Below are 18,347 nucleotides of genomic sequence, written 5' to 3'. Positions count from 1 at the left end.
AGCTATTGAGTTGGCGCGAATGATAATGGAAAACATCTATAAACTTCACTGGATGACTCAAACTGTTTAATGTATCTGCCACCCGTGTACACGCTTTTTTGTTGAGTTGGCTGCGCAAATCCTGACTCAACATACTGTGTCAGTTCTCCCCAGCAACTGGCAGAGTAAAAGAAGCGGTCATCTAAAAACCGCTCATGTCATGTATTATTGACAGAAGACAGAAAGGAAGAGAGAGAGACAGAAAAGAGGAGGATATGAACACGGATGCACACAGAGGCATTTCACACTGCACTTAACTGCGGGTTATCCTCAGTCTAAACCTTGCTTTTAACCCTGTGTAGAGGAAGGTTTCACTCTTGTAAATTGTAACTTAGGTTAGCAGCACTTTTATGAAACCCCGCTCAGGAGTTTAGCACTGCGAAACCAAGCTGTGATTAAAATGTTCTGGCTAGATGTTCGGTAACAGACAACCCCATCAGAAATTGAAAGAACGTGTCTCATGCATCGCGAGCTTTGCAAAATCATACAAACCCAGCACGCTGTAAACAGCCGAGAAGCTTATGCGGCAACATTCTTCACAGATGCAAATGTACAAGACAAGTTTTTTCCACACTTTTGTTTCTAAGCGACATCTGTGCTTCTTTACTCTTTCATGAAGGGCAGTAGTCTGGATGAAGACAGCTCTCCCGTTCACCAGGGTAAAACACGCCATTTTGAAACATCTAATTAAAATATGACATTAAATACCACTTCGCGGAGTGTAAAGTTATGAGCGTGCTGTCTTCTTCGTGGTAAATATCCGATCTGTTGGCTGTTGAAATTACAATGCGAGTTATCATCTGTGGCTCTGTCCCAAATGGCACCTTAAGACAGTGATGTTTTCACCCAAGTTGCCTGATATAATGCAGCTTTGACTGCTGGGTAGAAGTCTGCAGCACCCTTCAGTTCATAAAATTGGAGCGCCCTATAGTCTTGACTTAATGAATATGCAGACAATAAAAGTCCATGACAACAGAGTACACTCCAGGACAGTATGTTTTAAAAAAAATTACACATTTGAATCGTATTTAGCCCTAAAAGGTTCATGTTGGTACCTTAAAGATATATACATTATTATGTTTATTGTACCTCCTCTGAGGAATTTTCCATGTGGAATTTTCACTGGTGTTTTATATATATTTCGTATCATGCCTGGCATTGTGCAATGTTTAAAGTTGAGGGAAATGTCCATGGATAATAATAATCTGTTTTCTTTCAAATTAGTTTTCTACATATAGTAGAAATTTGCAAGTACGTGTCAAATTATTTTACTAACCCTAAACAGTCTACTCTAGAGTCTAAAGTTAGTAGACATGTAGTTGCAAATGAATGAGATTTATGTAGCTGCAATGTTACTTATAGTTAGTAGAATGTCTAAAGTGTTGTTAAAATGAGCTGAACTTTACATAAAGTTTTGTTGTACATGTTGCACACACCTCGAGTGCATTAAAAACACTAAAAACCCTAAAAAGATGTTAAATGACCTGATGAATGTAAATGAAACGAGTACAGTCAGTCCTGAATGAAATTAAACATCCTATGGGGGCTTGTTTAAAATCCTATGGGTAATGATGTAGAGTCAATGTAAGAGATTCTCTCTAAATCGCTATCATTTTAATTTCTTTCTTCCTTTCCCCACGGGATGAATTTAGATTGGATTTATCACTTTAATATAAGGCGGCTGATAATAGCGTGAGATCAGCTAGTGTTCTAGAATCAAAATCACGCTTCATCTACACCTGACACAGATAGCTATAAAAGCATGTCTTTAATTGTTTTTTTTACCCATCATTCCACAGTCACGTGCGAGGACATTTGGACAGCCACCGCAGAGTGACCTAGATTTCACCGATTAAGCGAATGTAAGCGGCCGCCTTTAGCATCGACACGCGTCTGCAGAGAAAACCAGAGACCTGTCACGTCTGGCGCATGTCGCTGTCTTCATTGTCCCGGTGTCAAAACCAAAATGCACCTGTCACCTCATTCGATTTAGCCAAATATTACATCTCCTGGCTGTCAGTTGGCAAGGCATTGTCAATTCAATTTCTCCCGTCGTGCCCCAAAGGAAAGTGGCAGCTGTGGTTTGCTAGCTGCATTGTAAACTTCGAATTCCTTGCAAACGTGCCATAACAAATCAAGGAATTACTAGCTGCTTGTGCTATAAGTGAGAAAATAGCTGGAATAATAATGCAAAGCGTAATGGTAAATTCGAGCACCGTGTGTGAGTTATCGGCTGCCGTTTAGGCTTATTTAACTTGCTTGGTAATGTTGGTGTTGAAACATTTATCCTCACTCCGGTTTGTTTTCCCACATGCAGCTTGTTACCTTGGTGCTCTTTGCCGCTATGACAGCCGCTATTAAGACCCTGAGTGATTTTTATGACTCCGCTCTGTGCTGGAAAAGGAGCCACTCTCTCTCACGGGTCGGCCCGGGCAGCGCAGGCACCGCAGCTTCAGGGAGAACCATTAATCAGGACCCTCAAAGCACGACCCCTCTGTCAAGACAGCTCTGCCAGGACCTAAAATAAATCAAGCCTGCACTTTAATACGGGAGTTGTTACAATACTACATTCAAACCGTCTGCAGAATCATTATATCCCTGCTTATAGCTAACCATCTGCGGACCATAAGATGCGAGGAGCCAAATTTAAAACAAAGGCTTTGTTCCGTAACGTAGTGAAAGTATTCTTAAAGCATCGTAGGTGTGTTCCTGGCGCAAAGTATGTTTTTTGTTTTGTTTTTTTAAAAAGAGATATAATTCACATTATTATGATGCCTTGTAAAATCTTATGCATTGTTAGAAAAGGCATTCCCATAATGCTAAATTAGGCGCGCTTTATTTACTGTGAAATGCAGTTTGTGTTTTGGGAAAGCATTGAGCGGAGAGGTGAGAGTAAGAATGGAATAGTTTGCTGTGGGAAAATGAGAGGAGAGGAGAGGGAGAGAGGAGGAGAGAGAGGAGAGGAGAGGAGAGGAGAGGAGAGGAGAGGAGAAAGGAAAGGAAAGGAAAGGAAAGGAAAGGAAAGGAAAGGAAAGGAAAGGAAAGGAAAGGAAAGGAAAGGAAAGGAGAGGGAAGAGAGGAGAAGGAAAGGAAAGGAAAGGAAAGGAAAGGAAAGGAAAGGAAAGGAAAGGAAAGGAAAGAAGGAGAGGAGGAGGAGGAGAGGGGAAAGAGAGAGGAAAGGAAAGGAAAGGAAAGGAAAGGAAAGGAAAGGAAAGGAAAGGAAAGGAAAGGAAAGGAAAGGAGGAGGAGAGGAGAGGAGAGGAGAGGAAAGAGGAAAGGAAAGGAAAGGAAAGGAAAGGAAAGGAAAGGAAAGGAAAGGAAAAGATGGAGAGGAGAGGAGAGGAGAGGAGAGGAGAGGAGAGGAGAGGAGAGGAGAGGAGAGGAAAGGAAAGGAAAGGAAAGGAAAGGAAAAGATGGAGAGAAAAGAGGAGGAAAGGAAAGAAAGGAAAGGAAAGGAAAGGAAAGGAAAGGAAAGGAAAGGAAAGGAAAGGAAAGAAAAGGAAAGGAAAAGAAGGAAAGGAAAGGAAAGGAAAGGAAAGGAAAGGAAAGGAAAGGAAAGGAAAGGAAAGGAAAGGAAAGGAAAGGAAAAGATGGAGAGGAGGAGAGGAGAGGGAGAGGAAAGGAGGAAGGAAAGGAAAGGAAAGGAAAGGAAAGGAAAGGAAAGGAAAGGAAAGAAAGGAAAAGATGGAGAGAGAGAGGAGAGAGAGAGGAGAGGAGGAGAGGAGAGGAAAGGAAAGGAAAGGAAAGGAAAGGAAAGGAAAGGAAAGGAAAGGAAAGGAAAGGAAAGGAAAAGATGGAGAGGAGAGGAAAGGAAAGGAAAGGAAAGGAAAGGAAAGGAAAGGAAAGGAAAGGAAAGGAAAGGAAAGGAAAAGATGGAATGGAAAGGAAAGGAAAGGAAAGGAAAGGAAAGGAAAGGAAAGGAAAGGAAAGGAAAGGAAAGGAAAGGAAAAGATGGAAAGGAGAGGAGAGGAGGAGAGGAGAGGAGAGGGAGGAGGAGAGGAAGGAAAGGGAAAAAGGAAAGGAAAGGAAAGGAAAAAGGAAAGGAAAGGAAAGGAAAGGAAAGGAAAGGAAAGGAAAGGAAAGGAAAGGAAAGGAAAGGAAAGGAAAGGAAAGGAAAGGAAAGGAAAGGAAAAAGGAAAGGAAAGGAAAGGAAAGGAAAGGAAAGGAAAGAAAAGATGGAAAGGAAAGGAAAGGAAAGGAAAGGAAAGGAAAGGAAAGGAAAGGAAAGGAAAGGAAAGGAAAGGAAAAGATGGAGAGGAGAGGAGAGGAGAGTATTACATTTATTAAGTTAAGGAAAGGACAGCGAAGAGTTAAGTTAAGTTAAGTTAAAGTTAAGTTAAGTTAAGTTAAGAAAATGACATGGTGAAAAGTTAAAGTTAGTAAAAGGAAAGCAAAGGAAAGGAAATGGGAAAGAAAATGACAAGGAACAAGTAAAACGTAATTAACGGTTACTTTTATTAAAGGGAAGGGATTTTCATTTAAACTCTTTTCAACACAGATAATAATAAGATATGTTACTTGTGCAACATAAGAATATGATATCTGAAGAATCATGTGACACTTCAAAATCAGATCAAATATTTTCAAATAATGTTACTATTTTATTGTGTTTTTCTTCAACTAAACCGACCAAAATCGACCTCGTGTTTTTTTAAAAGGTAGTGTTGTGGTCACAGCTGCTAAAAGTCTCTGTATGGCGTCACGGGATAACAAGCACACCTGGGCTGCGCGCGCGTCAACATACTGCAGAACAGCAGCGAGAAACAGAGAAACCTTTGAGTCGCTGATTCTTCGCTGTGCTCTGCCTCGGCGATCATTTCGTCTGTTTTCACGCGGGCTTTGCGGGCAGCGTCCTGTGCCCGGGCCCGTGCTGCGCTAAACCCGAAGGTGATTCACTGCGGAGACCAAACTGGTTGCGCTGGTGTGCTGCTGGCGAGGCAGATGCCCAATTAAAGCTCAGACATACAGCATGAATCATTTAGCTCTGTTAATTCAAGAGTTCCCTCAGGCGAGCGGGGAGAGGAACTGCCGTGAATAGAGAGGCTCAAAGCGTCACATAAATGCAGCGAATGTGACAGCTTCAATTAATTCTCTCATCCGGAGCATCGCAACTTGTTTTGACAGGGGTTTAGGGACAGAAAGATCTATTTGCTCGTTTCTGGTCTTTGATAATGAAGAGATGAAGCGTTTCGCTGATTTAATGTCTACTTCTGTGAAGGCTGGAGACGGTTTCTCTGCAGTCAACGCCCTCTCTGTAAACCTAGAGCGACGGCTTGTGGTCGTAATCGCACACTGCAATCTTTGTTCAGGAGCCAGCCAGCCAGAGGCATTTGTTTACAACTCCTTCTCTTTAATCGTGGACTTCCTGTCATGTATCCAGCATGCCTCAAGGTAGCTTTTGCAGAGGCCTTTTTGTTTTAGAATGCGGATGACACTTTTATTTCTGACCACAGATTGGTTTTAAGCCTCATTCCCCTACGATAAAGCAGCATGCTATGGTAAAGTGATCATGTCAGATAGTAATACCATGGTGCTTTTGACAAGAGAGTAAAAGATCAACATTCTCATGTACTACGATATTTACCTTGTCCATCAAATACGTGAAATACATCGTTTCTCATGCACGTTCAAAAAAAAATCCAATACATGTTTTAGACGACACTGTGTATTTTTGGATAAGTACTACCACGGTAAAACACTAGAAATGTCGTAGATAAATATGAACGTTAAAAGCAGTATAATGCACATAACAAAAGTGAACTGAACCTGAAAACATGAAAATTGAAGCTTCTTCAAAATACCGGCCCGCGCTGCTAAAGCAGTTCTGTTCTCGTTAACTAAAACTGAAACTGAAATCATTTACGTTTTGAGTTTCTGACGAAAACGAAATCGGTGAAATAAAAAACGAAAAACCTCGAACTCAAAAACCGTCAATAAAAATTGGACGTGTGGCCTTGGAAATGATCAGAAATAAATAGGCTAATCTAAAAAAAAAAAAAAAAAAAGTAAAAAATAAATAAATAAAGGTAAATTAATCTAATTTCGATCTAAAAAAAAGAAGATGAAAACATATTTATTTATTTAAATGGAAAAAAGGATTGGTAAATGTATGGATAATTTTCAAAACCATATACTTGAACCCAACGATCATTATTAACTCTTTATGATTCATGCAAATATCAATGTCATGTAAACGTTCACAGTGATAAGGTGTCTGCATATACTCAACAGAAATAAGGGTTTTCTCTAATAACTTCTGTGTTAGAGTGATTCCTCTGTGCTCGTGTATACGTGCATGTGTGCTTGAACTTGATGCACTTTGTAGGCTCTGTTTCAAAGAAGCATTCCGAGAATGAAAGCACAACCGAAACCAGCTCATGCATGCAAGTGATATCTATGAACACTTCTTAGATATCACACCACTTAGATATCATTGTGTTAGACTTCATTTTAATATGTTGTGTGTTATGTATAAAACCACAAGAATAATCCAAAGAGCAAGCGAGGGTCAGGTGGCAGGCTTACAATATCCAAAGGGGCAAAACGGAGCAAGAGCACAGGGAAAATAACGTTTTAATATTACTGACAATTTATTTATTCACTAATTTAGGGATTTAAGGACGATTTCTGGTGAAAGCAATGATTTTACTGGTACTTTTTGAAACGTTTTCATACGTTTATCATCGCGATCGTCGTCTCGCTGTCTGACAGCTGCTCATTGCATCAATATCCAAACAAAACAAAACAAAAAGAATGTGATACGATATCAAGGTATTCACGTTTGTGCTGATCTTCTTGCCTTCGGCACAGCCCTAAAACCCAAGGCCTTCGACGCCCGCCATAAACAGAAAGGCGTTTTTCCAAGGGCCTGGATGAACGAAGCATTCAGATACACACATCCTGAGGAAGGAACGCGTTTCCTGATCAACGTTAGACAAAGAAAGGCGGTTCCTGATGTTAAGTGCAAGCGCTCTGCCCTTCTCTTCATCCTCCGTCGCCCGCGTGCGTCTCCTTCACATGCATGAGCTCTCACCTGCGAGGATGAGCTTGCGTCTTCTCTGGCTCGGCCTGAGCGCGCTGTGTAAGGACCTCTCTCACTGTTGACTGACAGCACCTCGTCCTCTTTCCATTCACTTGTCTCACCTCGGTCTCCCTTTGCTCTTATCCGCAGGGCTGGCGGGCGACACGCAGGCAGGTGAGTCCTCCGTTCAGTTTCCAGGTACCGACCGTGCTTCGGGAGAGAGAACGCTTCGTTTGGCGACAGTTTCGGGTCACCGGCTACTGTCGGGTTATTTTTACCTCCGGCTAACCTGACCGTTTGATTTATAAAGCTGGGAAAAGGGAGCGGTGAAATATTATGACAGTCCCGTGCTTTTCTGAGACTGTTTTAGATGTATTTTTTTTAGTCGGAGGAGATGCTCGATTCGCTTGGATGCTTTGACCCCTCAGAGATACTTTGTCAAGCGCTGCTTGGCCCCTCACAGGAAGTTTGCGCTTCGTGCAATAGCGAGATGTTTAGTCTGCGCCTAATTGGTGGCTCAAACACGATCACCGAGGCGGTTTCCGAGCCTCGAGCGTTTGGACTTTCTGATCAACCCACCACCATCGAGTTTGGGCACGGATCATCCGTGTTTTTCCAGGTTTTAGTGGTGTTTACAGAAGCGGAGTGCGCAGCGGTGGACTCCGCTTGTGTTTGTTGGCCAGCTTGAGAGTCTTAGGGCAGAAATCACAGGCTCTGCGCTCCTGAGGGAGCAATGTTTGGTGTTTGTTTATGTGATTTCCTTCCTTCCGCTTCTTTCTGTTCGGTACGCCGCTGCTTTTTACACTTTTGGCCTCCTTTAAGACTTCAGGAAAAGAGCCGTGTGTTCTGCTCTAAGTAAACACGCAGAGATCATCACTCTTTAGAAGTGGCATCTGACTGGGTTTTTTCGTGAACGGAAGCAAACGTTTCTTTGAGAAAACAACGGCTCCGTTTGAGGCACTTTTTTGAACGAAATTCAGCACCGCATGAGCGATACGGCAAAAGCCAGAACGCACCACTTGCAAAAAAGCAGTGCGTTTGATTGAACCGAATGTGAAATTGGACTCGCAGGTAGCATGTTGGTTTTATTTAAAGACAGTGAGCTTTCATGACCGTCTCTTCTTTTAACCAAAGCAGGGACAAAAATGGTTCCGATGGCTCCCAACGTTACTGGCACGACAAAGAGTTCACAATGAAGGTGTTTTCTACACGGCACAGTGGAGGGGGCTGGTGTGCTTTTTCGTTCAATGGGATAATGGATCTTCAGGTTGTGCAGGGCGTCAAACTTCCCTCTCGACCGAGGTCCTTGTCTGAGCGGTAGTCTTTCTGCAGGACAACAGTGTAGTTCGCAACAACTTCCTGATTTTGTCCTATCACTCTCAGGATCTTAGGGAATTGTGAAATGAACGTTTTACTGAGTTTAACCTCCTCAGTGGTGGTGTGTTTTGAGTGCACTTGCTTGTGTGCCTCAAGAATCCCGCAACACTCAAAGACAGAAAGACTTTTTGCCTTTGCCATCAGGAAATCAGAACAGCGTTGACGCCCGAAAAGTGACACGAAAGCCATGTTTTTGTGCAGATTTTAACTTTGTAAGGCTATGGTCTTAAACTATTGATCAGCCGATGAACAGCCTGTTTGAGTTTAAATGCAGTTTTTTAATAAATTGTCTATTTTCTATTTTTGTTTCTTTTGAAGCAGTACTTACAACCTGGTTACGATCCAACAGCGTGAAATATTAATAATATTTCCCCTGGTGTTAAGATTTTGTTCAGGAGTTTATATATATATATATATATATATATATATATATATATATATATATATATATATATATATATATATATAATATATATGACAATAAATATGCAACAGTATAATTCACAGATTTAACAACTAAAAATGTATTATGATTAATTGTAGTCCAAAAAGAATTGTCTAATTAAATGTGTCAAATAATTTTACAATAACATATAAAAATCATAATATAATAATAATATAATAATAAATAAAGCAAATAATAAAGCATCCTTCAGAAACAAAATGCTTCAAGAATATTTATTTATTTAATTTAATTACATTATAAATTTTCTAATTAGGCTGTTTATGTATTACTTTATACAGTGATTTCTTATTAAAAATGCATTTTTTCTTATTATTATTTGCTATTTTGGATTAGATGTACACAGAAGTTTGTCATGATCTACTGATGTTTTGTTGCCTCTATTAATATATACATTTTATATATTTATATTTCTTGAGCATGGCACGTATGACCCAGCTGTGTTTTCCTTTATGTGTGTGTTTGTTATTTCTTGGTGTTTCTGAGCAGCGGTGACCATTGATCAGGTGACGCTGACAGTGCTTCCTGCTAATAATGTGGACAGTGGCACTAATGTGATCTTCCGTTGTGAGGCCAGCGTCAGTCAGAGCCTCCCTCAGCCGCCAACATACTCCTTCAAACTCCTGCAGGATGATCAGGTCGTATACTCCAAAAATACCAGCCACTCACTAATGGAGCGCAGTTTGCCTTCTGCCAGGGTGTCCAACACTGGTCGCTACCACTGCAGCGTCCACGTCTACGACAAGCACAAGACAAGCAACGTCCTTACATTAAGCGTTACAGGTTAGTAACAAACGACTAGTAATAATTCCCCCAAAGGCTTGTCTTAAAGGGTTATTTTCACCCCGAAACATTCGTTGTTCATTTATTCAACATCAGGCCATCTAATAAGTGGGTGTCCTGTTTACTTCAGAAGAATGTATTTTAGCCGGAACTGTGCTGGTTTGTAAAATTCAAGCCAGTGGCTGCTATAACTTTGGACTTTGAGTCCAAGATAATAAGTTCATGGCTAATGATGATATTTTGAGGTCTTATGAAGCAAAATGATCAGTCTGTGCAAGAGTTCTTCATGGTTTCTTATGGTTTATGTAAAAAGACAAGTTTATTCGATTATTATGATTTGGCTGCCTTGCATATACATTGCGTGATTATGTAAACAAACTCAAGTCAATTTGGTTATTTGAGCCAGTTCATTGGAACAAACTGTCTAAAAGATTTCCCCATTGCCTGTGGCTGTGGATTACAGTTAGGCTAATAATGTTGTAAATAACGTTCACTTTCTTGCACAGACTGAACGTTTCGTTTCATGAGACCTCAATATGATGTCAGGAGAAATTAGTTTTAATTTGGTCTTGTCTCTACATTTTTAATTCTTAAAGTAACAGTAGCCAATGACTTGCATTTGTGAATCACCAATTTTTTCTCATTTTTGGGTAAACTATCTCTTTACAGGCGTTACTGACAAATTCTACTTTAGCAACTGTTCCCATCCATTATATTTTCAGTAACATTTTGAGCTTTTTTAGGACTGTGGGTTTAATTAATATACGCTTAGGTCTTATAAAACTTGAATGCATGAATGTTTGACCAACCATTATTACATATTCAGCATTATATCTAAAACGGATGGATTGGTAACACTTTACTTTAAGGGGTGTGCATAAGACTGACACCTTCACAATCATGACATGACACATGTCATGAATATGAAGAATGTTTTATGTATGTTTATGACAACTGTCATTAAGTGTCTGCATCACAAATAATTATAAAAAAAAATGAAAGATTATGAAGGTGTCAGTCTTATGCACACCCCTTCAAGTTCTCTAAATTTCCCAAAAAACATAAAAATGATATTTGAACGATTACAGTAAAATGTACAGTATTATGTTTGAAAACAGCATCATCATGAGATCCACCATTTAATGATGCTATTTGATTATGAATTTGCACAGAGATTTTTTGTTTGTTTTCAGCTTGCAGTCATCTCCTCATTTTTCAATCAGATGTCAGCAATGGTTTTTTCATTGTCGCCATATTGTCAAGTTGATGTGTCAGATTATATTCAGTGGTTTAAACCCATGCAGGTCTTCAGATCCCCATGCTGAAGGTGAAGTCTGACATCGTGTCCGAAGGGGAAGACATTACTGCCACGTGTAGTGCACCAGAGGAGACGGGCAGTCTGATGTTCTACTTCTACGAGAATGACCTGGAGGTCAAGAGAGGCGTTAGTCCCACCAACTCTATTCTGACCATTCTGACCACGCAGAAACTTACAGAAATCTACCTGGAATGTGCCTATAGGGTTATGATGCACCCTAATGCTGGCCTTTCCAACAAAAGCAACGTCGTGAAAGTCATTGTACGAGGTACTAATCGAGCCATTACATTGGGGTCTTATAGAGAATATTGTACATGCACAGGTAACGATATATGTTGCATTAAAACTTTGATTAATCTCTCTTTTTTTACAGATCTTGATGAGATCACCCCACAGATAAGCATCTCACCAAAAGGAAATGTTGTTGAGGGTGACAGGGTGCAGATCGCTTGTAAGGTGCAATATCCTTCAAATCTTGAGTTGTACCTCACTAAAGGCAGCAACATACTTCAGAAATCTCATACAACATTCACACAGAGCCTTGTAGTAAGAGCTGACGATTCAGGGGACTATGTGTGTAAAGCAGAGAAAGGCAGTGTGCAAAAGAAGGCAGTCTATCATCTAAATGTTGCAGGTAGTAATCACCAAGAATTTATAAGAAAATAGCACGCATCAGATTTCCTCACGGTTGAAATGTTGTTCGTTCAGACCATACACATCGCCAACCATTTGTGTGTGTGTGTGTGTGTTTTGTCTTTAATTTAACTTTCATATTTCTGATTATCTTCACTCATCAGAACTGTTCTCGAAGCCGATTTTGCGAATGAGCCCCGTCCAGGTTTTCGAAGGAGAAAGTTTTAGTCTGACCTGCAGCAGTAATGTAATATCCTCAGTGAAGATCGGAAAAGCAGACATAAAGTATGCTTTGCTGAAAGATGGTCGACAAATTTCTGCAGTTGCAAAACACGAAGAAATTGCAAGCCCTGGAACCAATGGGAGATACTACTGTATGGCAATGGCTAAAGATATTAACAAGACCAGCTCAGCACTCTATGTAAAAGCTAAAGGTGATGAATTTATACTTCTGTCAAAGCTCATTAGGAGACATGCATACGATCAATATTATCAATTGTTATTACTATGATATAACTTGATAATAACTTAAGGTGTTTGATAAATTAGCAATATAATCCCTCCCAGTATACTACACCTTTAAAAAATAACAATTCCATAAGGGGACTTTTGTGTGATTATGCACTAAAAAAATTATCTAGGGTTCACCAAAGTATTATTCAGTAAACAGTTCTTCCTTATTTGCTTGAAGAACATTTGAATAACCTAAAGAACCTTTTGTACAATGGAAAGATTCCATGGATGTTAAAGGTTAAGCACTAAACCACATCCACTAATTGTTTATTCATTTATTTATTTTGTATTAAAGCTTTATTTTTAAGAAAATGGAATCAACGGCCTGAAAAATGCAGCAAATAAATTTATTTAAAATGTTATGGTTTCTCATGCCCACTCTTTTATCATGCTTCTCGTCTTCCTCCTCTCTTTTCCAGTGCCTGTCTCTGCCCCAGTCCTTCGAGCTGTTGATAAGGTGATCGTTGGGAAGCCGTTCAGGCTTTCATGTGAGGCAGAAAACGGAACGCTTCCAATAACCTACACCTTACTGAAGACCCGCTTTCAACTGGATACGAGGACAGTGGTTGAGGCAACCGACAAGGCGGTTTTTAACATAACCTCCATCAATTTTCCAGAAGAGATCAGCAGCTTCACATGCCAGGCTCATAACCGTGGGTCATCGTTCAGTAGAATCAGTGAGCCCCTTAGAGCACCAGTCATAGGTAAAAGGAGTACATCCTAATACTTCACAATTTAACTTGGGCAATTTGTGTTGCTGCTATTTTTGAATAATTTGGAAGTGCGTGTTGCCATCTTTAGATGCTGATGTTTGCTTTCATCACTGATGAACCTTTGTGTCTGGTACCATTTTTGAGGACTGAAACTTATATGACATTCATTTTATTCCTGTTCTGCACACCAAAGCCTAAAAGATGAATAATCACTGTGATTTACCAAAAGTTTCACTTCCAGAGAACATTGTTTTTATGCCATTCAAAGTATGTTGTGATACATTTTTGCAACAGATTCGTTGGAATAACCAGGCCGATCTCACAACAGTTTGTACATATTTTATCATTTGGCTAATTCGTATAAATTCTTATGACCTCACTTGTACAAATTCAAACGATTTTTGCTGAATCGTACATATTTTACGAGTTGCCAATTCATATGAATTTGTACAAGTGACCTACGTATATCTAATCTCGACCCTAAACCCACCCATCACTATGGTTTAGAAAAATCATACAAAATCGTACGAATAAGGTTGTATGGATTCATACGAGCCTCTGGTTAAAACTCCATAAACACATAAACAAAGTACAAACATTTAGTACAAAATACAAAAAGTTCAATATCCTGTCAAAAAATTAAATTCTGTAAAATTCTACCGTAAAAAAAACACAGTAGCAATGTTTTTGGTTTTAGGTCAAAGTAACAGTTAAATACCATAATTTTAATATACCTATTTAATACTGACCTATTTAAGTCAATCTGAAATCTGCTTTAAACCTTCGAAATACATTGACAACCACCAAATGTAGAAGGTGATGAAATTTTACAGGAATTTACCGTTCACCATTTAACAGATTTTTACTGTTGCATTATTACAGTTTCTGTATTTCTGTACAGTGTATGTCTGGCTTATCTGACACTGTAAACTTCTCCACTAAAACACAAATCATGATGAAAGAGATACATGGTTTCTAAAAACCATGTGTTACCATGTTTTGGTTACAGTTTTGCATCTTTCTTATCTGTTTGCTTTCACCAAATATAAAAAATATATTATGGAGAAACATCAAAAATTATAAATGAATCAACATTAATGAAACAAACAGTAAATAAAACATGAATGCAAGTGAAATCTAACTATTGTCAACAACATAAACACAGGTTGTAAACCTTATAATTGTTAGTTCACATAAAAATTACATTTTTCTGCTAATATTAATCTTATTTCCAAATAATGGAAGAATAAAACACACACAAAAGTGGTCCACAAACAGATGTCCCTCATGGGCCAGTTTTACTAACAGCTTGCGTAAGCTCAGACTGTCTTTTGGTGTTACATTTTTACTGTTAGGTTTTACTATAGACGTTTAGTAAAGAACTAGCTTGTTTTCATAGGTTGGTTCTGTTGCACTGGAACTTGTTTGAATATATCAAATGATGAAAAAAAACACTGAAAGGTGTCTTAAGAAAAGACCCATGGGCTTGTATTATTATACTTTTTACTAAATATTTCTGTCTATCAGTACCCGTTTCCAGGCCAGTTCTGGAGCCCAAGGAGGTTACAGTCATGGAGGGGTCAGATCTCCCCCTCATCTGCCGTGTACAACAGGGCACTAAACCCATCACCTTCACCTGGTATCATAACAGAGTTATGCTCGCTTCCAAACAAGAGTTCATATTCTTAGAAGCAAGACACGTCGTCCAAGACATCAATCGTGACCAGAAAGGCGACTACTACTGTGAGGCGTCCAATTCCGCCTCTGAAACCAAAAAGAGCTATCCAGCTATAATTGGTGGTACGTTTTGTAATACAAACACCAGCTTTGATCACTTTAAAGTCATAGTAGAACTTTTATGGATTTTTATTTAACTGCAATGGCTACTCTAGTTCAAAAATAGTTGAACTGAAAGGGTAACTGAGGGTGAAAAAAGCCAGTATGAACTACTCTAATAGCTAATGTTTGAACTCATACAGACTTTGTTACTGGCATAAAAGTGAAAATGTCAACAGAAGAAGTTTTTAAGTGTCCTTTTTGCTGATGTGTGTGTTTTTTATAGTCAGTTTAGCGATTTGGAAGAAGGCTCTTATTGGAGTGTTCTGCATCTTGCTTTTGGTGGCTATCGTCATAGTCCTGGCAGTATTTTTTAAGAAAATGTCCCATCCACGCAGAAAAAAGCAAGCAACTGAGTTATCAGTGTAAGACGCCTCTTCGTTTCTGTTTAACATCCACATTATTTGTTATGTCTTTTTGTCTTTTGTGTCATTTGATGGTTTCTTCCATTCTGTTTGAAAATGCTTTCTTTCTCAGAAAACCTTCAAGGCCCAAATCAGGTGACCCAATGAGAGTAAGCCTTACTCTCGACATTGAAGACAACACCGCTCTTAATGGTAACCAAAGTCCTCATCCATGTCATTTGAATATAATACAGTGAACTTGGCTATTGTTTAAGCTGTTGTGTGTTTTGTGTCCGATCTTCTATTAGACTAATGCGGAGTCTGGTCCATTTAGAAGAAAGTTTCTTGTTCAATAAAAATTGTGTATAAGGATGATTTCCATATAAAATCCAATGAAATCCATATAAAAGTTCAATGGAACTTGAGGCCATAGTTAGTTAGTTTGTTAAGGTGATTAATTTTTCCACTTTAATGACACTACAGCATGTCAACTAAAGGGCACAGGCAGCTAAATATAACATTATAATGGGTTTATGTGAAGATTGTTTTAAATTCACTTTCATTTTTGAGTGTATTTTGTGCAGGCTAGAGCTGAATGGACATTAAATTTGACACATCAGGGTTATGGAAATTGACTGAATGCTATTTTGAATATTGAATCATAATAATCTCTGGCTCTAAATGTTGAACTCATATCTTCTTTGTTGTTGATATCTTGCTCGTTTTTGCCTAAAAGGAACTCCCTGTGTGATGGGCAGGAACGTATGGAGTGAAAATGCATCTGGCTCAGGTACAGATTTTAAAATTACAGGATTATTGGAATGAGTTCATCACGTGACACATCTACTCAATATTTTACTAGATTCTGACGATCATACTGATGAAGGCTCAGAGCTGGTTAAGCCGCAGGAAGAGGATCCCAGCAGAGGTGAGTTGCAAGAATTTCAAAGATCTTCAACAGTCAATGAATCCCTCAGATGGCATCGCTTTGAAAAATCTGTGAGTTGTAGCTGTATATTGTATATGTGTTCTGTTGAATCAGTGGTATTGGTTCTGTGTGAAATGCTGTGTATCAGAACCACCATAAATGTTGTTTTCATTTTCTAAACTAGTGTTTACAATTACATCATAAATCATTAATGCTGATGTGTCCAAAATGTGTCCATATTTAGAAGATCCCGTGACGAAAAGCATAGACCCGGAATACAGTGTTCAACACACAGAGGTCCATGTGTCCACACCAGGTGAGCTCAGATCTTTGAATCACGCATTACAGCATGACAGCCATCCGTTCTCAACAAGACCATAAAAGGCAGTAAAAAAACGTGCATTGTTACATTGCATCCAAACTGACATTGTTAATGGACTCTTGTTTTCATTATGCCTGAGACGCCAGGTGGCTATTTCCTGCGCTGGTGGAAAAGAGTTTCCTGTTTTCACAATGGGCTCTGGAGCCTCATGTTCCTTTGCCCAACCGACACAGAAACTCTGCTATTGTTTCCTCAGCGCAAATAAACACTCCACGGTCCCTTTTCCCTAGTTGATTAATAGCAAAGACCTCTTGCTAATCATTGCGGTATGCACATGAAACAATGCTGAAACATAGCAGAGGTCACACTGAAATGGGTTTTGGCATGCCCACATATTGGCAAACAATAACTGCATCTGGAGGGAAACAGATTACTTACACAGGCACATTAGCATGGCACTAACACGATGAGCCTGAGGCGGGCACCACACTCCTCTTCTTTGGGAGTTGGTTGGAGTTGGTTCAAGAAGTTGAAGTTATTAAATATTCATCCATTTTCTACCGAGGCTCTTTTGATAGCGGTTCATTTGTTTTTTGCAGGAGTTTCGGAACATGCTGAGGGCGTAAGTGACGCACAATGTTGACACACAGACACACAAGTCCACATGTAGGTATGTACAAATAGTTTTGCGACAGGGAGGCCCTCTTGTGGAAGAAATGGGTGCCACAGAAGAAATCTCTCTACGCTCTAATTTAGCCAAGCTTGTGAAGCCTGTCACAAAATCCTAAGAGGAAAAGTTTTAATTATCTAAAAAATACTGCTCAGAATATTTTTATTAGAATCAAAAAATGGCATGATTAAAAAAAAGATTTTATATTTGTTTCCTACAGTAGTGATTATAAGGTTTATCATTAGGGGGAAACATGCATAAGCATAAATATTGTGCAAATTACAGGGAAAAAACTAAAGCTGCATTTATTGTCCACAGTTATATTTCTGTATTAGTTTGGAGCTAGGTTCAAATTAATTTATTTTTAAACAATTACAAGCTGCTTTGTTTAGTTTGTTTGTGTCTTTCTCAGCAGGCAGCTCTGGAATATGCACAACTCAACAACAGTGAACAAGAACCTGCGTAGATCCTCAACACTTACTCTTAATTTATTCGGTTTCTCCACCACCAGAAGCTGATTTTCATTCATGATGCGCTTACAATAAATATTGTACTTTGTTGATGTTATTAGCATTACTTTGTGGCTTAGGTTGTTTTTTTTTTAAGTGAGTAAATGTTTGTTGTGATGTTTATACATGAGGGATTAAAATCTGTCAAATCACGCCTTTGGCAGGTTTTCTTTCTCTCTCTGTGGTGTTGTTGTTGTTGTTTTAAGAACTATGAAGAACAGGAAAGACATTTTTGCTTCAAGAACACGAGGGAGCCGCTGAACCAAAGAGGAAATCTTTTAAAGTGCAGCCGCGCTAAAGTGTCATTTTAAGCATTAAGGATCAAAGGCCATGGCGAACCTTTTGAATAACAGTTAAAAATGACTTGGCAACTAGGAAGAAAGTTGTTGCAGCTAGATTGCAAGATTACGTAGTTCTTACAGACATTTATTTTGCTTCGTTTACATGCTTACCATTGACTTATTACTGTTGTAAACAATATGAGATTGACAAATGAATGCAGTCATTAAAGTGCCATTTCTTATGGTATACCACAGGGTTCTATTTTAGGATTATTAGGCTTTGTATTTAAGCAGCACATACGTTCTTTGTTTATTTGCTTATTTATAAGATGCGCTAGACCTCATAGTTCCATCATGCGCCATCAGATTCTACAAGCGGCATATGTTAAATAAAAGCTTTACTTATTTTTATTTAACGTACTGTAAAACGAAATCAGCTAAGTCAACAGACCATATCTGAGCGCAACATAAAATACCGCATTGCTCATGACACTTCTAGTGTCCTTGGATGGTGCGAGGCAGCTTGAGGGCTCCAATGTGACACCCGGGAGCTTATCAGCATGACTTCCCATTAATCATATGACATTGTGGGTTGTC

The 18,347-nt window shown here is 39.1% G+C and overlaps 1 protein-coding gene across 6 annotated transcripts; it reads left to right on the top strand.

The window, feature by feature from the left end:
* Positions 1 to 6,987: 6,987 nt before the first annotated feature.
* On the top strand, positions 6,988 to 17,621 carry pecam1a (platelet and endothelial cell adhesion molecule 1a). 6 transcript variants are annotated; one of them, XR_006250482.1, is made up of 15 exons: positions 6,988 to 7,120; positions 7,211 to 7,234; positions 9,390 to 9,683; positions 10,988 to 11,269; positions 11,375 to 11,635; positions 11,799 to 12,068; positions 12,567 to 12,851; positions 14,388 to 14,660; positions 14,923 to 15,061; positions 15,174 to 15,253; positions 15,777 to 15,830; positions 15,903 to 16,039; positions 16,213 to 16,284; positions 16,890 to 16,912; positions 17,376 to 17,621. XR_006250482.1 is itself a non-coding variant. In XM_043235173.1 (15 exons), the coding sequence occupies exons 1-15, from the start codon at positions 6,994 to 6,996 to the stop codon at positions 17,424 to 17,426; spliced, it is 2,301 nt and encodes a 766-aa protein (XP_043091108.1). In that variant the 5' UTR covers positions 6,988 to 6,993; the 3' UTR covers positions 17,427 to 17,621. The 6 variants fall into 6 exon arrangements, 4 of the variants coding, with proteins under 4 accessions (XP_043091108.1, XP_043091106.1, XP_043091110.1 ...); XR_006250481.1 differs by having other exon boundaries at positions 17,373 to 17,621; XM_043235173.1 differs by having other exon boundaries at positions 15,903 to 15,968.
* The last annotated feature ends 726 nt before the right edge of the window (positions 17,622 to 18,347 follow it).

This window comes from Puntigrus tetrazona, chromosome 3, assembly GCF_018831695.1.
Source record: "Puntigrus tetrazona isolate hp1 chromosome 3, ASM1883169v1, whole genome shotgun sequence".
In the NCBI taxonomy this organism is placed as follows: Eukaryota; Metazoa; Chordata; class Actinopteri; order Cypriniformes; family Cyprinidae; genus Puntigrus; species Puntigrus tetrazona.
Note: the sequence above shows the minus strand (reverse complement) of the source record. Positions and strands in the feature narration are given on the sequence as shown.